The 25,546-nt window shown below is 34.9% G+C and overlaps 1 protein-coding gene across 1 annotated transcript in view; it reads left to right on the top strand.

The window, feature by feature from the left end:
- Positions 1-25,546, top strand: part of LOC123549403 (uncharacterized) — a 137,630-nt gene that overhangs the window by 61,087 nt on the left and 50,997 nt on the right. The window contains exons 36-40 of the mRNA XM_053546709.1: positions 2,037-2,117; positions 3,559-3,700; positions 12,404-12,561; positions 19,779-19,955; positions 20,192-20,476. Coding sequence (XP_053402684.1) covers positions 2,037-2,117; positions 3,559-3,700; positions 12,404-12,561; positions 19,779-19,955; positions 20,192-20,476 — 843 coding nt within the window. The remainder of the gene's footprint in view (positions 1-2,036; positions 2,118-3,558; positions 3,701-12,403; positions 12,562-19,778; positions 19,956-20,191; positions 20,477-25,546) is intronic.

Here is a 25,546-nt window from a genome sequence, read left to right as displayed (position 1 = left end):
TGCAATTCTTAGAGGGTTGTAGGTTCTAGCCCTACTGGGACCAATTCTTTTTCCTTTTTTTCCTTTTTTTCTAGTAAGTTATTACTTCTTTCAAGACTTATTATTGATTTCTTGTACAAAAATGGAAAAAGATGGATCTTAAAAGCGATTTCTTGATGTTCAAAGTGAATTTACTACTTAAACAGAAGGGGTAGAGTTACACATCTTTAAAAATATTGAGTTACACGCAGTGAAAGTTCTCTATTTTGCTTTCACTCTTAGATTATATATTGTGGAAGAAATTTAGGTAGGTTTTACGTCTGCCCTAAGGTTATTTTTAAATGGAGTAAGCAAAATTCAAAACAGAAACACAGCATTCAACCTTATTTTTTTCAGTGTTGACGCATGAATTCTGTCTCATTATATCCGTTTACTCGAAGCACGATAGAAAAAAAAATGATATTGATTTTCTAATTTTGTGTATTATAATTGTTAACCAATAGTTTGATGTTTCTTTTATTAAAATTAATGGTAAAATGAGTTCTCTGCAAACGTTTTGGAAAGTGGTTATCACTTTGAAATTTGTCTCTACTTGAGCTTGAGGAGATACCATAAGTTATATAAACTTTATAACAAGAGGACCATGATGGTTCTGAATCGCTCACCTGTGCCCACATGACCCAGTTTTGACTGAGTATGACGTCGTTTTTTTCTATTATTTGACATAGTGACCTAGTTTTGAGCTCATGTGACCCAGTTTTGAACTTGACCTAGTCTAAGATATCATCAAGATGAAAAATCTCACCAATTTTCATGAAGATCCATTGAAAAATATGGCCTCTATGGAGGTCACAAGGTTTTTCTATTATTTGACCTAATGACCTAGCTTTTGAAGGCATGTGACCCAATTTTAAACTTGACCGAGATATCATTAAGGTGAATATTCCAACCAATTTTCATGAAAATCTCATGAAAAATATGGCCTCTAGAGAGGTCACAAGGTTTTTCTATTTTTAAACCTACTGACCTAGTTTTGGATCGCAGTTAACTCAGTTTCAAACTTGATCTAGATATCGTTAAGGTAAACATTCTCACCAATTTTCGTGAAGATCCATTGAAAAATCTGGCCTCTAGAGAGGTCACAATGTTTTACTATTTTAAAATCTACTGACCTAGTTTTTGATCGCAGTTAACCCAGTTTCAAACTTGATCTAGGTATCATCAAGTTAAACATTCTGACCAACTTTCATACAGGTCCCTTGAAAACTTTGGCCTCTAGAGAGATCACAATGTTTTTCTATTTTTAGATCTACTGACCTAGTTTTGGAACGCACATAACCCAGTTTCAAACTTGAAATAGATATTATCAAGATAAATATTTTGACCAATTTTTATGAAGATCCATTGAGAAATATGGCCTCTAGAGGGTTCACAAGGTTTTTCTATTTTTAGACCTACTGACCTAGTTTTTGACTGTATGTAACCCACTTTCAAACCTGACCTAGGTATTATCAAGATAAACATTCTCAGGAATTTTCATGAGGATTTCGTGAAAAATATGGCCTCTAGAAAGGTCAAAAGTTTTTTTTTATTTTAGACCTTCTGACCTAGTTTTTGACCGCACATAACCCAGTTTCAAACTTGACCTAGATATCATCAAAGTAAACATTCTGATTAATTTTCATAAAGATATCGTAAAAAATGTCACCTCTAGAGTAGTCACAAGCAAAAGTTTACGCACAGGCGCACGCATGGACGACGGACGACGGACGTCGCGCGATCACAAAAGCTCACCTTGTCACTTTGCTTCAAAACTTCAAAATAGTGCAAAACATGGTTACTTTTCAGAATAAGGCCATTTTCAAGCAAAGGCCATTTTGTAAACATTACTAATAGTGATCTAATACCTTAATTATTTTGTTTATTTTACTCGCATACATGACCAGGTTTGAGGTAGCATATTGTATTATTAATTTGTAGACAGTTATATTATAACTACCTCTGTTTACGTAAAAGCCAAATGATTTGAAAGAATGAGTTTTTCCCCTTTAATCTAGGAATTGATCGTGTCACGAACCCCTCGAATGCTTCGTCAACACTAGGACCTGGAACAACACCATCTACGACGTCAATGCCAGGTAATAAGCTAAATTATTATACCTCACTTTTGTCTACAATGGTAAAATCCCATTACCCGAAAAAGAGACATTTTGACTATCAGAAACATTTTCAACCTTTTTCACACGTGACCAAGCGAAAGTGACTGTCAGGTCATGTGACCGCGCTGATATTTTGAATGTCATATAAGGGCAAATAACTGCTTCAGTTTTTTAGCCAAAATGATTGCCTCCCTTGTCACAGTGTCATATTGTAATGACGTCACTATTCAATGCGTACACAGGTAATTACCACGCTAAAGATAAAACTGTTGATTTAAATGAAGTAAAAACATATTTAAAACCTTTTATGTCCTTAATTTTGTTCGGTATAATAAAATAAATGTCATATGACAACGTGTATGACATTGATATTGTCAACCCTCGAAACAGAATGTCAACACTCGGCTTTCGCCTTGGGTGACATTCTGCCCTCGGGTTGACAATATCAATGTCACATACGCTGCCATATGATATTTATATATTGAGATCAAAGCTCTGCTAGTTATATGCATTTATATAGTTTCATTATATATGACAATGGTTTCTGTAACAGTTTAGAATTACCAATAAGTTGGTTGTAGTTAGGGTAATTATCATAAATATAACATCAAACATATATTTAGCGATGAGTATTCTGAGATTAAGATGTATTTCTGTCTGTCACACTCTGTTTTTCTATTCAATACATAACGATTTGAAGAAATATTTGAAAAAAGAAGTAAACAGAGAAATGTGTACAACAGAGTAACTTATTCTCTATGAATATCCCTCTTTTGTACATTGATTTTAATGTGGATTTGACAGTACAATTATCTCTTTGAAGACAAATGATAACTACTGTTACTTTAGTTAATGTTAGTTTTAGGGTTATTCTTCAAAATGAGGCTAGGATTCAGCTATTTTTGTCAGCTCTTGGAAAACTGTCCTATTTATAAAGAATATATAAAGAATAGTATTTAAATCAGTACAGCATTAAATATCGCGCTTTTACGACGTTGTCTTTGATTTCGAACGTCATTTTCTATTATACAAATGATGAAGACTGTATGACCAAATCGTTGTCTGTCTTAGTAAAAACAATCTATATATTAAAAACATTAGAGAAAACTTCTGGTCACCTATTTCTATTATTCTTTCTTGAGGCACTTCTTTAAAACATCATGCTCTGTAAAAGGCGCCCTTTGTTGCCCCTATGTGTGTCCAAAAGAAAATGTAAATATCGTATAATCAATATGAAAATGACTGTTACAAAGTAAACTACTTATTAACTTAACATCAAATTGACTTGACGAATGCCAAATTTGAAATTATTCGTTCAAACATGAAATCAATCGTTAACGCTTTTAAAGCAATTAGATTTGCAGAAATAGTTATGTTTTATTAATTGATTACCAGTTAAAGAAAATATTTCATTTTACAGGTGAGAACATTCGACTGGTTGATGGCGAAAACTGTTTAGAGGGTAGAATAGAAGTTTTCTACAAAGGAGAGTGGGGAACAGTGTGTGGTTATGGTTTTAGTCGTAATGTGGCACAAGTTGTTTGCAGATCACTTGGATTCCGGTAATTAAATTCCAAAATACGATGCTTTATATTTTCCTTATCATATGAAAACTGTCGGGGTTCGCAGATCACTTGGTTTAAGGTTATCTTAATATATTAAGTATACATATAAATTTATAATTATACCACCATCAAACACGGTTTGGTGGGCTTTTTAGCTCACTAGTCACAAAGTGACAAGGTGAGCTTTTTTGATCGTGTGGCGTCCGTCCGTCCGTCCGTGCGTCCGTAAACTTTTGCTTGCGACCACTCTAGAGGTCATATTTTTCATGGGATCTTTATGAAAGTTGGTCAGTAGATCTAAAAATAGAAAAACAGTGTGATCTCTCTAGAGGCCAAAGTTTTCATGGGATCTGTATGAAAGTTGGTCTGAATGTTTATCTTGATGATTTCTAGATCAAGTTTGAAACTGGGTTAACTGCGGTCAAAAACTAGGTCAGTAGGTCTAAAAATAGAAAAACCTTATGAACTCTCTAGAGGCCAGATTTTTCAATGGATCTTCACGAAAATTGGTGAGAATGTTTACCTTAATAATATCTAGGTCAAGTTTGAAACTGGGTTACGTGCGGTCCAAAACTAGGCCAGTAGGTCTAAAAATAGAAAAACATTATGACCTCCCTAGAGGCCAGATTTTTCAATGGATCTTTATAAAAACTGGTCAGAATGTTCGTCTTAATGATATCTAGATCAAGTTTGAAACTGGATTACTAGCGGTCTAAAACTAGGTCAGTAGATTTAAAAATAGAAAATCCTTGTGACCTCCCTAGAGGCCAAATTTTTCAATGGATCTTCATGAAAATTGGTCAGAATGTTTACCTTGATGATATCTAGGTCAAGATCAAAACTGGGTTACGTGTGGTTAAAAACTAGGACAGTAGGTCTAAATATAGAAAAACCTTGTGACCTCTCTAGAGGCCATATTTTTCAATGGATCTTCATAAAAGCTGGTCTGAATGTTCACCTTGATTATATCCAGGTCAAGTTCGAAAGTAGGTTACATGCGCATGGCGTCCGTCCATCCTTGCGTGTGTGCGTCCGTCCGTAAACTTCTGATTGTGACAACTCTAGAGGTCACATTTTTCATGGGATCTTTATGAAAGTTGGTCAAAATGTTTATCTTGATGATATCTAGGTCAAGTTTGCACCTGGCTTACGTGCGGATAAAAACTAGGTCAGTAGGTATAAAAATAGAAAAACATTGTGACCTCTCTAGAGGCCAGATTTTTCAATGAATCTTCATGAAAATTGGTCAGAATGTTCACCTTGATGATATCTAGGTCAGGTTTAAAACTGGGTTACGTGCGGTCTAAAACTAGGTCAGTAGATCTAAAAACAGGAAAACCTTGTGACCTCTCTAGAGGCCATATTTTTCAATGGATCTTCATGAAAGTTGGTCTGAATGTTCACTTTGATGATATCTAGACTAAATTTGAAAGTGGGTCATACGCGTTCAAAAACTAGGACATTAGGTGTAAAAATAGAAAAACATTGTGACCGCTCTATAGGCCAGATTTTTCAATGGATCTTCATGAAAATTGGTCAGAATGTTCAACTTGATGATATCTAGGATATGTTTGAAAGTGGGTCAAATGCGGTCAAAAACTAGGTCAGTAGATCTAAAAATAGAAAAACATTGTGACCTCTCTAGAGGCCAGATTTTTCAATGGATCGTCATGAAAATTGGTCAGAATATTCACCTTGATGATATCTAGATCAAGTTTGAAACTGGATTACGTGCCTTTAAAAACTAGGACATTAGGTCAAATAATAGAAAAACCTTGTGACTTCTCTATAGGCCTGATTTTTCAATGAATCTTCATGAAAATTAGTCAGAATGTTTATCTTGATGATATTTAGGTCAAGTTTAAAACTGGGTTACGTGCGGACTAAAACTAGGTCAGTAGATCTAAAAACAGAAAAACCTTGTGACCTCTCTAGATGCCATATTTTTCAATGGATCTTCATGAAATTTGGTCTGAATGTTCACTTTGATGATTTCTAGGTTAAATTTGAAAGTGGGTCATATGCGTTCAAAAACTAGGACAGTAGATCTAAAAATAGAAAAACATTGTGACCTCTCTATAGGCCAGATTTTTCAATGGATCTTCATGAAAATTGGTCAGAATGTTCACCTTGATGATATCTAGGTCAAGTTTGTAAGTGGGTCAAATGCGGTCAAAAACTAGGTCAGTAGGTCTAAAAATAGAAAACCTTGTGACGTCTCTGGAGGCCAGATTTTTAATGGATCGTCATGAAAATTGGTCAGAATATTCACCTTGATGATATCTAGGTCAAGTTTGAAACTGGATTACGTGCCTTCAAAAACTAGGTCATTAGGTCAAATAATAGAAAAACATTGTGACTTCTCTAGAGGCCATATTTTCAATGGATCTTCATGAAAATTGGTCAGAATGTTTATCTCGATGATATCTAGGTCAAGATCAAAACTGGGTCACATGAGTTAAAAAACTAGGTCACTATGTCAATTAATAGAGAAAACGACGTCATACTCAGTTCAAAACTGGGTCATGTGGGGACAGGTGAGCGATTCAGGACCATGATGGTCCTCTTGTATAGGAATCACATTGTCCCGTCAATTATTTTCCTAAAATACGGATATGTCTGGAACCGATATTCAGAAATCCTTTTTTTAAAGACTTTGGCTATAGGGATCTAAACAGAACTTCACATACTAGGTTTCATAGCTCTGACTTTTCTTTAGACAAAGTTATTTCCCTTTATTTATTTCAGAAGTGTGCCGTTACGGATTGTTTTTCTTAAATATCTCTGGAACCAATATAGATATTATTTTAACAAGGTTACATAGATAATGAGACCACTCCACATACCAGGTTTCGTGAATAGGGCTTTTGCCTCCTCTTGGTACTCGAAACAATCTCTCTTCCCATCAGTTTTGTATTGTTTTTCGATCCGGACAGTCAAACGCCTTTAAAATCTCACCATTTTCAAAGAACTGTTACATATGTTCATTTTGATGCAATTGCAATAGCGTGCGAACGGTGAAATTTCACATAACAAGGTGGAACACCTTTTAGCCATTGTTTATCTTTATTTCTTTACAAATGACATTCATTTTCAAAGGGGGACATTTTTTCCGAATATTTTAAGTAGCCGTCGTACGGAACAGTACGGCAGAACATGTAATGGTCAGAGAAAATATTGGTAAAGATGGTTTTCGTTTATCAAATATTTCTGTGTTTTGGTGATATACTCCTAAACCTTAAATGTAAAGTAGATATAGTGAACATCTGACTTCCTGAACCTTTGGTATCTGGATACAGTGTCTTCTGCTGAGCTTATTGAGCGCGTATCAATGCAATCTGACTAAAGTACGTGATCTTCTAAACGAAGATCTGAGAATGACCCATTCACATTAGTCTTCTGTATATTTTGGATTTCCAATATTGCTTTTTTATTTTAGCAAATCTGTTTTTATTTGAACCAATCAGACGACTTGTTCGAATGTCAAAGAGTAAGAAAAAATTGCAGTAAATCCAGGGTTCGAACCCGGGACCCCTCGTTTACAGAGTAACTCGCTTACAGAGTAAGTGCCCTACCAACTGAGCTGACCGGCTATCTGACATCTAATGACATAAGCATTATAGATATCAAAAACCAAGGCTTTTTTAAGCTTGCAGAACGTTGTAAATTAGCTTTAGATTGGCTAGCGGAAGGGTCGTCAGAACGAAGCTATCAATAGCTCATGTTCAGATCCTATGCATAGCGTAATAGGATATGTAGGGATGGTACGTAAAATATTCAAATTCATCTTTACAGGTTTTTTTCAGAGTGAAGTGATAGCTAAGTGCACCAATTTTCTAAATATATTTATGGTTTTCCTCTTCTCCATGTCAAAAATAGAAATATTTGATATCTAAAAAAAAAATGACTTTCTCAAAATATCTGAAGCAAAATGGACAACTCTTGTATTGATCGTTTTTCAAGGATTTTAGGACTTCCCCAATTATAGTCTATATCAAAAGCTCCCACAGCTAAATAAATTCAATAGAGTATATAATGTAAGTTTACTCTACTTTCAACATTTTGAAAGATACTATACTGAACTTCCTTTTGTCTTTTAATAAAGTCAAATTCCAAGACTAGCCAAGAGTCTAAAACGCTTGAAAAAATTCTGAGTGAAAGAGAATGACATGCTCTTTATTATAAGCTTACCAAAATCATACCAAAAACGTACCTTAAAGAAGTTATTAAAGATCTTATATTGTAAACAAACCCCTACACCATTTTACCATCAATATTTTCCACTTATGAATGCACTCAATTCAGGTGATAATTGTTGATATATTTGTAAATGAGAGGCACCAAAAAAACTTTTTTCAAGTTTTGTAAACAGTATAAGTTTTAAGTTAATGTTGATATCTGAAATTATCTGATTACTTTGTTTTCAACAATAAATAAAACACCTTTTAGTTTGTTTAGGGTAGTTGACCTGTAACGAAAATCATCAAATAGAGTAATCTCCATATGCTTTTTCAGCATTTATTCGTTTTTCAAGGAAAGCAAATGATCGTGCTAGTTCCCTCCAGAGAATGTTTAAATTAAGAATTGCTTAAAATACATTACATAGAGTCATTATCTATCAGCTACCTTAATATGTAGTAATTACAACCATTACCTTAAAACATTGTAATTATATTTGACGACAATGAATTTTTGTGTTACCAATTTAACTTTTTTTGTTATTTCTCATTGTTGGATATATACATTTTACATTTTGATATATAAATGTTGTGTAAACCAATGTATCACCATTGAGAACAATAAATAAATAACTTTGGCTAAAGGATCAAAACTTAATAACGTTTCTTAATGTCGTTAATTTTCTTCAAAGGAATGTAAAAAACTATGCATTATTCTATATAATCTTCATGCATTACTAAACTTTCTATCAGGGCCTCACTACAACTTACTAAATAACTGTCAATGTAAGTCATGAGAAAAGCGTGCATATTGTATATTGAATACAAAGGGATTTAAAAAAAATGTAGGTCATATTTTGTCTGTCTGATAAGTTGTTTGAAAAAGGACCTATCTGATTTTTCTTTCACTTTTGATCAATATTTAATGTTGGCTTCAGTTTATTGGTCAATTCAGAGTTGTCCCCCTTTGATTTATTTGGGTAGGTACCATCTCTAGGATATGTACTTTAGCCAGATTAGTATCAGTGTAACCTCAAACAGTAAGTGTTGATGTTTGAAAATAATCATGTTTGATCATTGATTTTTATCTTACAATTCTATTTATTTTACTGTTTGTTACCTAAGTGAATTAAGTACGACGATAGTGTGCAAAATACGGTATAGAGGACGCTCTTATTTCAGATTCATTAACTGAGCCGTGCCATGAGAAAACCAACATAGTGGGTTTTCGACCAGCATGGATCCAGACCAGCCTGCGCATCCGCGCAGTCTGGTCAGGATCCATGCTGTTCGCTTTCAAAGCCTATAGTAATTAGAGAAACTGTTAGCGAACAGCATGGATCCTTACCAGACTGCGCGGATGCGCAGGCTGGTCTGGTTTCATGCTGGACGCAAAGCCACTATGTTGGTTTTCCCATGGCACGGCTCAACTGGTTCTCAAGGTTTAGGAGTATATCATCAAAACACAGAAATATTTGATAAACGAACACCATCTTTACTAATATTTTATCTGTTCTGCCGTGCTGTCCCTTACGACGGCTACTTAAAACATTCGAAAAAAAGATGTCGCCCTTTGAAAATAAAGCCATTTGTAAAGAAATAAAGATAAACAATTCCTGAAAAGTGTGTTCCACCTTGTTATGTGAAATTTCACCACTCGCATTTTATTGCAAATTAATGCATCTAAACGAACATATGTAACAGCTCTTTAAAAATGGTGAGTTTTTAAAGGCGTTTGACTGTCCCGAAGTGGAACCCCTTTAGTATACTGACACTTGTTTCGTAAAGTAATATACATGTTTTACATGCTGTTCAATTTTCATGTCAAACAATTCTTTCTTTGTATGATTTGGCGTTGTTTGATTTTTGTTTCTCAAAACGTAAATCTAAGCCTTAAGGTAATAATTAAATAAATGCTGTTAGAAAATATGTAATAAACAACAATGCATAACCTTACACCACACTTACCACATACATAATAATATTATGTGACTTGAATATTTACTGCTATGAAAATATAGAATTTTTAGCTGACTTTACAAAGTTTTTGATACATCAAATATCTCTGTGAGTGTTACTAGACCTATTAAAGCTTTTGATTTGAAACTTACAATAGTTATTTACTGTCAAGGTCTACACCAGGAGAAACAATACTCTTAAGTCTGAATCTAGACAGAGTTATGCCCCTTTTTAACATAGAATATTTTTAAGGACACTTCACGGCTGAGATAGTTTAGCATATTTGCAATACACAATTGGTATTAAAAGTGTGTTTCCAATACATGTGCTCATTAGATAAATCCTCAATATCTATGTGAAAATAAGGGATGTTTTCTTTTTTTGTATGATTGCAACACTCTGAGTTGCTCTAAATAGTGACAAATGACTGAAACAATAGGAATTCGTACGTGACTTAGATAGACAAAACGACAGTGAGGTAACAATATATTCTTATATTGTTTTCATTCACGAGTTGTAAGCTACAATATAGAATACCCATTTTTAAGAAAATCAAACTGGAAGTTAGAGATAACAGAAAAAAAAACTTATTAGGTCATGAGTCATCTTATACCTGTCAAAGTTTGTCATTAGTTTTCACGAGCTGTCAGAATTTTTATCCCTCTATTCTGCAAATGCATTGTTTTTGTAGGTATCATGGTCGGATATTGTAGTGTGTAACTTACTTTACATTCCACATTAATATTTATGCTTGAAATTGCCTTGTTGAGCTCACCGAAGTCACGTATGAATTTCTATTGTTTTAGTTTATTGTCTGTTATGAAGGTACCATACCTCAATATTAAGTTATAAGAATTGTTCCTTTCTGGTAGACAAATGAAACTATTTGGTTGAATCATAACATAACGGTTTTTGGAAAGAACTGAATATTCTTTTTTTTAATCCCCCGCCACAAATGGTGGGGGGTTATAGGAATGGTCTCCGTCCGTCCTTCCGTCCTTCCGTCTGTCCGTAACACTTTCGTGTCCGCTCCATATATCCTAAACACCTTGAAGGATTTTCATGAAACTTGGGTCAAATAATCATCTTATCAAGACAATGTGCAGAACCCATGAGTCAGCCTTGTCAAGGTCAAAGGTTTGAGCCTTCCATTTTGTGTCCGCTCTGTATCTCCTAAACCCCTTGAAGGAATTTTATAAAACTTGGGTCAAATCATCACCTCATCAAGACGATGTTCAGAACCCATGAGTCAGCCATGCCAGCTCAAGGTCAAGGTTACAACTTAGGGTGAAAGATTTGAGCCTTCCATTTTGTGTCCGCTCTATATCTCCTAAACCCCTTGAAGGATGATCATGAAACTTGGGTCAAATAATCACCTCATCAAGACGATGTGCAGATCCCATGAGTCAGCCATGTCGGTTCAAGGTCAAGGTCACAACTGAAGGTCGAAGGTTTGAGCCTTCCATTTTGTGTCCGCTCTGTATCTCCTAAACCCCTTGAAGGATAATCATGAAACTTGGGTCAAATGATCACCTCATCAAGACAATGTGCAGAACTCATGAGTCAGCCATGTCGGTTCAAGGTCAAGGTCACAACTGAAGATCAAAGGTTTGAGCCTTCCATTTTGTGTCCGCTCTGTATCTCCTTAACCCCTTGAAGGATAATCATGAAACTTGGGTCAAATGATCACCTCATCAAGACAATGTGCAGAACCCATGAGTCAGCCATGCTGGCTCAAGGTCAAAATCACAACTCAAGGTCAAAGGTTTTAGCCTTCCATTTTGTGTCCGCTCTGTATCTCCTAAACCCTTTGAAGGGATTTTATAAAACATGGGTAAAATTATCACCTCATCAAAACGATGTGCAGAACTTATGAGTAAGCCATACTGGCTCATGGTCATGGTCATAACTTAGGGTCAAAGGTTTGAGCCTTCCATTTTGTGTCCACTCTGTATCTCGTAAACCCCTTGAAGGATTTTCATCAAACTTGTGTCAAATCATCACCTCATCAAGAACTCATGAGTCAGCCATGTCAACTCAAGGTCAAGGCCACAACTCAAGGTCAAAGGTTTGAGCTCTGTATCTCCTAAACCCCTTGAAGGATTTTCATGAAACTTGGGTCAAATGATCACCTCAACAAGATATTGTGCATAGTTCATGAAACAGCCATGTCAGTTCAAGGTCAAGGCACAACTAAAGGTCAAAGGTTTACCCTTTCACTATCCATAGCAGTGGCGGGGGATTTAGCTGTCTTTCAGACTGCCTTGTTGTTATCATCAGGAATTCAAAACGTGACATCACCTTGAAATACTTTTTGGTACACAGTTTAACAATAGGAATATAACAAATTGAAGTGGAATGGGTTTCGATTTCACAAACAGAACATGAAATACTTTCCTTTTCCGTGCCGCAGCTATTCGTTTTCTTGCCTGCAATTCAGTGAATGACAATAAACGGACACCGATTACACTCCACTCACTCTCCGACAAATCGATTAAGGATATAAACGACTTAAATCATCTGTGGTGCTAGAAGTGTGACATTAATTGTTTTGTGTTTTCAGAAACTACTCTTCCTACTATAGACTGAGGTTCGGGTATACTTCTGCGCCGATTCATATGTCTTATGTGTACTGTCTTACAGGGAATGAGAGCAGTATATTTGATTGTCGATACAGTACACCATACTGTAGCCATTATGACGATCAGGGTATACGTTGCCGTAAGTTTATTCATCATTTGAGCCGTGCCATGAGAAAACCAACTTAGTGGGTTGGCGACCAGCATGGATCAAGACCAGCCTGCGCATCCGCGCAGTCTGGTCAGGATCCATGCTGTTCGCTAACAGTTTCTCAGTTCCAATAGGCTGTAAAAGCGAACAGCATGGATCCTGACCAGACTGCGCGGATGCGCAGGCTGGTCTGGATCCATGCTGGTCGCAAACCCACTATGTTGGTTTTCTCATGGCACGGCTCATTTATACTAAATCATGAACTCCGTAAAGTTACAATGGACCCTAAAACGTCAATATCGTTTCGAATTGATGTTCAGATTTTACATCGGGAGTGTGACATCATTTGTGACGTCTGTTTTCTACCCATCTCTGCGATTTCATTAACGAAGATATAATCAATTTAACTTCTGTTTAAGAAGATTTTTCAACCATATAATAACTGCTTGTAAGCGAAAGTTCTAATAGGTGTACTTGAAAACATACTGGATTTGCATCGAGAAATAAGGTCTTGTTCTTTCTTCGCACTAAAATAGCGCCATGCATGACATCACAGCCAGGTGTAAAATTTGCACATCAAACTTTATAGGTTTGTTTCGAGAAACATGCACGAGATCTACAACGATAACACAGCGCAAAAAGAAAGAATGAAACTTTCTCGATGCAAAGCTATATTTCGGATTGCTAATTTAATGTCATAGATTCTATTTATCATTTCTTTTATATAAGGCGCGTAGCTAGGACCGAATGGTGTAGTGGTTGGGGGTGATGGGATGGGGTAAGGGGGATCCTCCCTCGGATTTTTCTAAAAGTGAGATCGGCAAATGGCGCATTTTGATGTATATTTTAAGTAAATACAGAGAACTTAAACCTTGTTTTTTTCTTAATAAATTTCTGATAAGATGTATTATTTTAGATCTAGCAGACTTACACGCATGTGAAAATATATGCAGCTGATCCGCATGTAGACCTAAGAGACTTTTTTTTATTACAGATAAGTTATAGATAGCCTATGTTAACTCTAACAGAGCGAATCATCTACCCTTTTTCTATGTAAATTGAGCAATGACTTGAACAAAGTAAATTGTCTCGTCACTAGATGCTTCGGTTGTTAAAGACGTAGACTTTAGTCATAACTTCAAACCTAATCAACAAAGATATATATCCAGGAGCGACATCGAAAATGTTCTAGGTGTTTCTTTATTTATATTCACTTAGATTACGTTCGCATTGACCCCTCGAATTTTAAAAAATACCATATTTGCAATGTACTGCTGAACGAAAGCTGCCACACTGATACTTGGCATGTTTTATTTTTTATCAATGTTTAAGGGTTTTAAACATATTCCAGCCAACGACAGCGACATCTTCATGGCGTCCAACTTTTCAGCTAAAACATGATTAGTCTGCAATATTTTCTTATGACTATAAACGTTAGATTTTTTGCTCTAGAAATCGTAGAAAAAATATATTTATTGTTGTACATGTTGCATATTGCTTTATCGTGTTATCAGAGTTATCGCTGATAAATGGTTACAATGGAACGCCTAAACTGCCTTAACATGATAATTATTAGTTTGTTTTGTGCTTTTATCCAATATATTCGGTACAAATAATAATTTGTATTGGTTACGTTCAGTTTCATAATAGCTAGGTCTACAGTAACGGTCGTTGTTTACAGTAGTTCGGACATTTCTATGTATCATTCAATGGTTTACTCAGATTTCTACAGACGTCCTTATTAACACAGTATTCAAGAACGAACAGGGTTTAACTTTCCGTAAATATCACTTGGATATTCTAAAACAGATTTGCAGAGTTTTTGTGAAGTCCTGTTGCATACCTTGTGATTTGTTTTAATTTTAGACGATAGTGAGTTATGGTCACTAGGTAAATCCTAATTTTTGAACAACTCGAATTTAAGGAGGTAGGTTACCTTGTTACCAGGGTAAATTCAAATTAGTTGAACCGCAGCAATTTTTTGTAATTTGTGTAATATGATGTTTTAACAGCTACAATCTCAATTTCGTTTTTCTCTGGCCCTTCAAGTTCAATTTTTATCCAGGTTTAAAGAACATGACCCTCCAAAGGTATTTTATATTGAAAGAAGAAGGAAAATACGGATATTTAACACTTTTCAGTGTATTTTAGTTTCACTGATATCCATAGAAGTCTGCATAATTGATAATTTTACTAGTATGCGCGTTAGCTTTCTAATATAAGCTTAAAATGTATATGTCGCGGGGCTCGTGTTTCCATGGTAACGCATTTTCTCTCATTTTTAAACAGCTATGTATAAAAACGGGGTTTTCGACGGCTTCAGTGCCATTCTGTTAATGACCAACATGGAATATTTGGGTAATATTATTAGCAAAATACCAAGCACTTTACATGGTACCCTATTTTTCTTAAAGTTTAAAGTAACCATGGCAACAGAGATGTTTAAAATAGCTTATATCTTGCTTTTTGTCGCAATTTCTTATAAAAAATATTGAATAAAATTATAATTTCTTGTTAATGTAGCTTCAAAACATATTATTTCAAACGTAAGTTATATTTTCGTGTTATTTGTATTTATTCAAACAAATTTCACAGCTTAAAATACTTGCAGCAGTACCCTTCGTCTTGCATTTTTCATGGAAAAATCGTTCAGCATGTGCTATTATTCTCATGGATGTTGTTGTAATGAAAATAAAAAGCCGAAGCCGTGTTCCTTAAATAGACCAGTGTCAACGCTTTTGAATTTTACATTTAGATATATAGGTCACGGGCTTCGTTTCCATGGTAACATCAATTCAATTCAAGAAATCACAATTTTCTACTGAAATTTGAACAATTTTAGAGCTTAGTTTTAGTATATAACTAACAAATTATCAATGAAAACTGAAAAATAGGTATTACAAATCAAACTGCAAGTTTTTTATTTGAAAATGGCCGTAACAAGTAACCTTTCATCCAACTATATTCCAAATAACATCGGTTACCATCATCCATTTTCTTACATTCCGCATAACATTTCAATATAACTACATAAAAGAAGCAAAATATTGATTGTTATTCAGAGCAAAAGACTCATAAAAAATGTTTCAGCAAATAATAGCTGTTTGAAAATAGTTCAAATAAAGAAAATGCACAGAATTACGTACTTTCAAAATAAAAGCTATTAATTTTGCGCGGTAACTGACACGTAACGTCATGACGTCAATGACGTCATTTTAAGGCAACATTGTTTTGAAGCGTTTCTGCGGCAATTTCATCATTATTTCTGCATTATTAAACCATAAAGCATCAGATCGGAGACAGGTTCATGATTTGTTTTCAGAAGAATGAATATACAAACACATTTAGTTTGTCGTAAACGTCGTCGTAAATCGTCACATTAGCTTCCGGTTGGACATGCGCACATACAAATATGAAGGTAACCTACCTCCTTAATGTGCTTATCCTTCGCGTGACCACAACACCAAGTGATAGACATTACAGCCCAAATGACGTCAAATTTGACGTCACAAATCGTATAAGAAATTTGAGCGTCAGCATGTAAAATATTGACGTGTCAAGTAATATTGTAGGTACGCGAAGACAATTCTTTTATAATAATGAAACAAACTGAAATTTCGCGTTATATTGTTAGTACCCGGATGTTATTATATCTCCACCCACTTATATAAGGGAAAAATAAAAAATGCTCTTGTCTGAAAGTTCAAGGCCTAGGCCTTTGATATTTGGTATGTAGCATTGCCTAATGGATCTTTATAAAGATTGTTCAAATTATTGAAAAGTACCCCGTGAGTTATATAGGAATAAATACTTAAAAAACAACACTTTTAGACTGTTTAATTAAAATTAAATGAAGATCCCACTTGACTGTTACCTTGACCTACTCACCAAGTTCCTTGTTTTTTATGATACATTTGCAGTTGTTTTTTTTTAAATGACATTTTACAGTTTTGAACACCATTCTTAAAACTGACTGTCAGTGACCATGACTGTGGCCTACTGACCTACTTTCTGATATTTTTCATCAGATTGTCATTTTAAACATGTTGCTCGTATTACTTAAGTGAGCGATTTAGGGTCATCATCATCTTGTTTAAAATTGTTTGTAAAACTTAGTCATTTAGTCAAATCATAGAAAAATCTTGCTAACAATTAAGAAACATTTTCGGCTTGATTTTCATAAAAGTTTGTTATATTGTTTGTCTGTATGAAATCTAGGCCCAGTTACAAAACTTGTTATCTGGGTTAAAGCATCTATGTTATTGGACCAAACTTTACATTTTATGTCTGAGCTTCAGAAATATCTCTTCACTGAAATCAAGGACAAGTTTGAAACTGTGCCACCTAAGGTAAAACCTTGGTGGATATGTGAAGTAAAAAGTATTGATTTCTTACTGGAATCCACACTTTATATTGATCTTTATGAAATGATTGTAAATGTCTTTTTAAAGTCTTGATGAAGGGCATATTCGGTCTGCCAGAATCAAGAACTAGATCACTAGGCTAAATTGGATTTCTTTTTCAAGCGCGCCGTAAAGACGTATGATACTAAGACTTATTGATTCTTTATTTATTATTGTTTGGTGGGTTTAACGTCGACCCGACACAGTTCAAGGTCATATGGCGTATTTTCAGCTTTGGTGATGGAAAAAGTTACTAGGTGCCCCTCCGTGTATTTCATCACAAGATTGCACCTCGGTAGAACCACCGACCATCCGCAGCTAGCTTCCTCACATGAAGAATTTAAAGTCCCAAGTGTGGTTCAAACCCACATCGATGTTTTGCCAGCGGTTTAATTTCAGCGACCTTAACCACTCAATTGTGACGTAAAATAGTTAATAGGAAAACAAATAGCAACGTGTTAGAATGTATTATAGTATCCCTATATGGCAAGTCAAGTCAATTGTCCAATAATTGTCCAATAATTACGTGAACCCCGTTCACAGTAAAAAAACTAGGATTAACGATCGTAAAACTAGGTTGGTTTTTTTTTCGAACGTAAAACTGGGTTTTTTAAATACCAACCCATATTTTCGAGAGAAAACTTACGATACCGGGCGTAAACCATAGTTTACGCTCGTAAACCCAGGTTTACGTTCGATAAACTAGGTTACTCGATTGAACTATGAATTTCTGTCGTTATCCTAAGTTTACGAGCGTTAACCTATATTTACGAGCGTAAACCTGGGTTCACGTGCGTGAAGCATGGTTTACGAACGTGAACCTATGTTAACGACCGTAAACTTGGGTTTATGACCGTGAACATGGGTTAACAACCGTAAATATAGGTTCACGCTCGTGAACATTGGATAACGACCGAAATTCATTGTTCAATCGGAAAACCTAGTTTATCGAACGTAAACCTGGGTTCACGTTCATAAACTATGGTTTACGCTCGTAAACCCTAGTTCACGGTCGTAAACATAGGTTCTCGCTCGTAAACATAGGTTCACATCCGTAAACTATAGTTCACGGTAATCCAGTTATTCAGTAATTACGTTCTTGGTAAAAAAAACTTGGATTATCAAATATGTAGACCTAAGAAACATTTTATTATAGATAAGTTATAGATAGTCTATGTCAACTCTAAACAACAGAGCGAATCTTCTACCCTTTTTCTCTGCAAATGACCAGTGACTCGTCTCTAGATTCATCGGTTGTTAAAAACGTAGATTTTAGTCTTAACTTCAAACCTAATCAACAAAGATATATATCGAGGAGCGATATTGACAATGTTCTAAGTGTTCTTTATTTATATTCACTTAAATCACCTTCGCGTTGACCCCTCAAATTTGAAAAATACCATATCGCTATGTACTGCTGACCCAAAGCTGCCACACTGATACTTGGCATGTTTTATTTTTTTTATTACTGTTTAAGGGTTTTAAACGTATTTCAGCCAACGAAAGCGACGTCTTCATGACGTCCAACTTTTCAACTTAAACATGATTAGTCTACAATACTATCTTACGACTATAAACGTTAGACTTTTAGCTCTAGAAATCGTAGAAAAAATATATACTTGGCGTCATTGAAAAGTTACCACTTAATATATACCTCTTTACTTTTTTATAATATCGACGTCACTTTTTCATGGCTTATGCGCGGTCTATTACTCATAGACCCTGTCTGATCATGACTTCTAACCTATTTCATGACTGTCAGGTGAGAACAGCACATTCGACGTGCAATTTCACGACATAAAAGTTCTGCGGCAACCATGCAATAGCCTGATGGCGCTGATCGTGCCTTAAACGTGGCATTTTTAGCAAGGATATCAGTCTGCTTTTTTCTAACGTATTCCTTTTAGTCTGTTGACTAACTTTCAAGTGCGATGAATGATTTGCGATAAAATTTTCGTACATGTCGATATTGCTGGAAAAAATCATTTTGCACGTGCAGCCCGTGCTCAAATGGAGTTAATCAAATTTGACAAATCTTTATATCAGTGACGCCTCAGTTGCGTCAAAATGTAGCCGTATTATGCTTTTAACACAGTCCAATGCGATTTTTAAAATATAAGGTCCATTAGGTTGGTAACTTTTCAGTGACGCTGAGTATATTTATTGTTGTACATGTTGTATATTGCCTTATCGTATTAACCCTAGTTCACGGTCGTAAACATAGGTTCACGTCCGTAAACTATAGTTCATGGTAAGCCAATTATCCAGTAATTACGTTCTTGTTCACGCCCGAAATTCATTGTTGATTCTATAATCCTTATATATCGACCTTAAACCATGGTTTACGTTTGATAAACTAGGTTTCTCGATTGAATCATGAGTTTCGGTCGTTATCCTCTATTTACGATCGTTATCCTATGTTTACGCTCATAAACCCCGGTTCCCGCTCGTAAACCATAGTTTACGAACGTGAACCTATGTTTACGACCGTGAACTTGGATTTACAATCGTTAACCTATATTTACGAGCGTGAACTATGATTCGCGGCGTTATCCTATGTTTTCGCTCGAAAATATAGATTAGTATTCGAAAAACCTGGTTTATCGATCGTTAATCCTAGTTTTTCGACCGTAGACTAGGGTTCACGTAATAGTTTGACAATTGGCGTGCCGTATGCCTATACATAAGTAATAAAAAATGCTAAATATCATAACAGTATCGAATAAAAAGATATGTGAATTAACACAATTAGTGAAGTTACTGATATTATACAATGTATTAGTAATGTTTTTGGAATGAATATAGATGGTGACCCATACATAGAGTGCAACACTAGACCGGACATTCCAAGCGTTAACTGTACCTTTAATAAGGATAAATGCGCTTACAACATGACAGTGATATCTGGCAGTATAAACTGGAGATGGAATCAGGCTCGCTTAGTTGGAATGACTGATGCAACAAACCCTTCTAATTCCACCGGTACTTAAGTCACTTTTTGATTTTTCAGTTTCATCAAATAATTAGAATACATCAAATTGACAAGTGTACATAATTGGTTAAGAAAAATATTTTTTTAAGAAAAGTCAACATTATGGTTACTGTTGATATTACAGAAAAGTATCTTTGTCGATTTCATTTCGATTATTGGCTTCGTTATTTTAAAGGAAATTGAAATTATGTTTGACATTACTGAAAATATGCATTTGCATTTTCAGGTCGTTTAATGATCTATCAGAATAAATTCGGTTCTGAAACAGAAAGTGCAAGAATGGCGTCTCCAATGTTTCATACAACCTCTACAGAAATGAAAGTAGAATTTTATTACCAGCTCCGAGAATCGTCTTACAACGATCTAATTTTTAGTCTTAATGAAGAAAAGGAAGGTGGTGAAGAAGAGGAGGAGCATCTCTTATGGAACAGCGTTCATCTTCGGCGTGACCAGGAGTACCAATGGATTTACGAATGTGTACTGCTGTTTGACTTAAAAGAGACTTCAAACTGTAAGTGATTTACTTTTCAGTTTGTATTTTTCAATTTAAAAACTCGCTAGACAAAACTTCAGTACTTTGAATCACAGGATTGCCAACCCACATGACCTTTGGATATCACACACACGGCGAATATGTCCAAATAAAGGAAACCATTATTATCCGTATTAGTTGACGGGTTTTCAAGAGTGTTGAATACAGAAAAATGAGCGCTTTTTTCCGCACAATTTTCTGTAATCCTTTCTCATTACTTTCCTCAAATATTTTTCCCAGCTGCAAAAGTGTGCACGCTATCTACTGTGACAGTCTAAATAAATTTGTTGCGCGAAGTTTTTGAGAAAAGTACTGAAAACTGACAGCTGCTTTGTTCAGTTTGCTGTCTTCAATGCTATTTTTTATATAAAAAAACTGTCAAATAATAAGGAAAACAGGCAGCATATTAGATCTACCTGAATCGATATGTTTTCTGCATTTAAACACTAACTGAAACATGTTTTTCAATAGTTTATTTAAGAAATAATATAGCTATATCATCCAGTGATTTGTCGTTGAATAAAATGAGTGTATGGAGTTCAGATGCAAATAAATTATATCGCGAGGGCGCAGCTGAACAAAAAAAATAAAATAAAAAAATCACGAAATGAGATACATTATTTCGATTCTCACACGTTACCAAGGATTTTTTAAGTATTTTCTTCACGACGTCCACCAAATATTTACCTGTTTTTTTGATGGTTTGTTTTTCGACGCGCCGCTATGCCGTTTGACGCTATGCTGTAATAATTGTGACGTCAGAGCAGTGAATTGTAAAAGAACAAACAGTTTTCAGTCTTCTTTGTTCAATAGGAAAACAAATCGGGTCGTGTTAGGATGAAACATAGTTTTCTGGAAATGTTTGAGAGCATTTTCAGGTATTATATTTTGAAATTGTTATTGAATCTTGATACAGGTTTACTGTCCTATTCTTTTGGCTAACTACAGGCATTCTTGCATAAAAAATACTTTATTTACTTGATCCGCCCATTTATTAACGGGAGAAAAATCACGTGCAAGCAAGGCAATATATGATTTTTATTTTTGAAATGCTTTGTCAGGGATGTATATATGTATTTCTTTGCAGATTGACATCTGGTATCTGCGTCTTGACTCTTCCATAGTATTCTCTTCTTGTAGCATAAAAGATGCAATCTAATCCATAGTATGTTTTGCTGTGTCAGTTACCAAAACCAAACGCACTATCCCCAAAAATGTACGTACTCGCTCCAACCTTGTTTACACCCCCTTTTATAAGTCGGAGTCGATTCATTGTTTTGTTGATAAGCGTGAATATATAAGAACTGCGTGGAACTTGCGCAAATGTTTTTTTTAGGAATCATTTTAATGATTTTTGTAAGTATCAGTCTGATTGTTTTTGCCTAATTTCGAGAAGAATTCGGATAAAACATTTGAAAAATTGTCACTACGTTCGTACTCATCTGTACTCTAAATGTGTACGTACTCAAAATAATTCGAATGTAAAGTTATATGTATTCCTGTTAATCAAATGTTTTAAGTTATATGCACAGTTATGGGTAATGTAAAGCTTGTAATAACTAGAAATAAAAATGTTATGGGTATTTAATACATGTTTACCGTTTCAAGAACAAACGAATGGTAACTAAAATGTACCGGAATCGTAAAGTCATCACATATGAAAACAATGCATTCAGTCGTCAGGTAATGTTATTTTATGCAAGAATACTTTGAATAGCGACAATACACGTTTGTTTTGTGTATTCACGTCTATTAACGACCTTCGGTCTCGGACACAAACAATCCCGCGGGCTTCTACAAATGTTAAAACACACACACACACACACACACACACACACACACACACACGTGTATTATCCCTACAAAGTAACATCATTGCACGTAACTATAGCTATACAAAAAAATGTTTAACATTCCAATAGGACACGCGTTCGCACAAAGACCGATAAATATCGGCAATTACTGACATCAGAATGTGATTTATATACTGCATTGACTCACTTTCATATCACTTCTGATACTGATACTGTCTATCCTACAGGTCTAAATTAACTGCCACATTTTTATTTGATAATTTATTTGTTTTCAATTCTTAATGAGAATATATCAGCCTGAGGTATCTTTACAATAAAAATCATAGCTACTATAGATATAGCGTGTGTAAAAATTAGTTAAAACATGAACGATTAAGAAAATTTGCTTTACATTGAATATGTTAAACAGAGCATACACTTTATTTAATAAATCTTACAATGAAACAAAGATATATTCTGTATAAAATTCATATATTATATAATTTATTTGAGCCAAAATTTAAATGAATAAGGTATCTATTGCATATGTTGTAATATATTTGAACATGAAGAAAAGGTTACATCCTCGTAGAATAGTTTGCGAGAGCATAGCTATAGCTTTTCCTACGGGTTTATGGTTGTGGAGGAAGAGGCCGCTGGTAAATTGTCAATTTAGGGGTAAAATATGAAAATCAAGTAAATATTTAGTTTTTAACCTTTAATCATATTACAGTAACATATATTATTAAGTTTTATGATGGCATTCAGATGCATTACATATTAAAAGTTCCCTTGTGAAATTTCTGCATTTTTATGCCCCCGAAGGTAGGCATATTAAAATTGCTCTGCCAATCCGTCCGTGCATGCGTGCGTCTTTTTTATGTAAATTTTGTCCATATTGTAGATCTGCCATACATGAAGGGATTATAAAATAACTTGGCATTAATGTTCACCAAAATCAGACGACTTGTCATGCGCTAGTCCCAGACCCATAGCCCAAAGGTTAATGTCACACTAAGAGGTAAAATGTTAAAGTGGAAATATAATGCACTATTTATCCAACTAAAATAGACAAGTGTGTAAAAATAGTGGTGGGATTCATAGATTTAAACATACTCTACCAACCTCTTCCTGTTACCAGTACGAAACAATAATTTTCAAAATATGACTTCTTTTTTTTGACTCTGGCAGTCTGTTTAAGAAAAGTAAATCTACACATAGGAGTTGCTTCCCTATTTCTATAGGTAAGGGAGAGCACTGCGTAGAACACTAATAGAAAACAACTTTTATTATAGTAGGCCGATTTATATTATATATTATATTATTATTTCTAAAGCATCAGCTTCAAATAATTAGGTGGCATTATCATTTATTTGACATATTTAAATGCACAGAAACCGAATATTACTTTTATAGGACATTAAAACAAACTATTGCTGTTTCGTGTCGGGTCCGATGAAAGGATTTTGAAATAACTTGGCATAAATGAGAAAACGTGTCATGCACAAGGTTCAGACCCCTAACGCTAATGCAAAGTTCACACTAAGAGGTTTAAGATTAAAATCGTCCATCAATCTGCCACTGATAAAGGAATTAAGAATTACTTGGCATAAATGTTCTCTATATTGAGATGACGTGTCATGCACAAGGCATTCACCCATAGCTCCAAGGTCAAGGTCAACTTAGAAGTCAAAGGTGTTTCTTGTCTGGTTAATAACTCTGCCATTCATCAAGGGATTTGAAAATAATTTTACACAAATGTTAGCCATATTGACAAGCTGTGTCACGCTGATAACATGGGTATCTTGGGTCAAGGTCAGTGTTATCAAATGATGTGGGTTTTATTCGCGCAGACAGCTGTAACATTTTTGTCATGCTTCGGTGGCATTTGTTATCAATAAGTAACAAATGTTGATTTTTATGTTGCTGATTACATACAATAGAAAATATGGAAAACGGTAGTTCTGCACGTTTGAAAACCCGGAAGTATTGGCGTAACGTCATATATCCGGAAAACGTAGAATAAAGCTTTGATTCGGCGTGCGGAAATAAAAATAAATTTATGAATTAATCGAAACCTGTCAGTAAATTTGTTATAATGGCACTGTTGCTATATTTCTAAAGTCGAAATATGAAATTAAAACATATGGCACGTTAAAATATTCAAAATAATGTCTTAAAATTAACGTTAAATGTCCGGTTCCCTTCAATCATGGTCAAATATCTCAAAAATAAGCACACGGACCTATAGATTTTATTTCACCAAATTATAGGCAATGTGTTTATTAGCTCACCTGAGCAATGCTCAGGTGAGTTTTTCTGATCGCTCGATGTCCGGCGTCCGTCGTCTGTCGTCTGTCAACATTTAGCTTGTGTATGCGATAGAGGCTGTATTTTTCAATTAATCTTCATGAAATTTGGTCAGAATGATTACCTTGATAAAATCTAGGCCGAGTTTGAAAATGGGTCATCTGAGATCAAAAACTAGGTCACTAGGTTAAATCAAAGAAAAACCTTGTGTATGCGATAGAGGCTGTATTTTTCAATTAATCTTCATGAATTTTGGTCAGAATGATAACCTTGATAAAATCTAGGCTGAATTCGAAAATGGGTTATCTCGGATCAAAAACTAGGTCACTAGGTCAAATCAAAGAAAAACCTTGTGTATGCGATAGAGGCTGTACTTTTCAATTAATCTTCATGAATATTGGTCAGAATGATAACCTTGATGAAATCTAGGCCGAGTTCAAAAATAGGTCATCTCGGGTCAAAAACTAGGTCACTAGGTTAAATCGAAAAAAAAACCTTGTGTATGCGATAGAGGCTGTATTTTTCAATTAATCTTCATGAATATTGGTCAGAATGATAACCTTGATAAAATCTAGGCCGAATTCGAAAATGGGTCATCTCGGGTCAAAAACTAGGTCACTAGGTCAAATCAAAGAAAAACCTTGTGTATGCGATAGAGGCTGTATTTTTCAATTGATCTTCATGAATATTGGTCAGAATGATTGCCTTGATAAAATCTAGGCCGAGTTCGAAAATGGGTCATCTCGGATCAAAAACTAGGTCACTAGGTCAAATCAAAGAAAAACCTTGTGTATGCGATAGAGCCTGTATTTTTCAATTGATCTTCATGACATTTGGTCAGAACAATTGCATTGATGAAATATAGGTCAAGTTTGAATATAGGTCATTTAGGATCAAAAACTAGGTCACTAGGTCAAATCTAAGAAAAACCTTGTGTATGCGATAG

The sequence above is a fragment of the Mercenaria mercenaria genome, chromosome 6 (assembly GCF_021730395.1).
Source record: "Mercenaria mercenaria strain notata chromosome 6, MADL_Memer_1, whole genome shotgun sequence".
NCBI classification, from domain to species: Eukaryota; Metazoa; Mollusca; class Bivalvia; order Venerida; family Veneridae; genus Mercenaria; species Mercenaria mercenaria.
The sequence above is the reverse complement of the archived record's forward strand: the minus strand, read 5'-3'. Positions and strand labels throughout refer to the sequence as shown.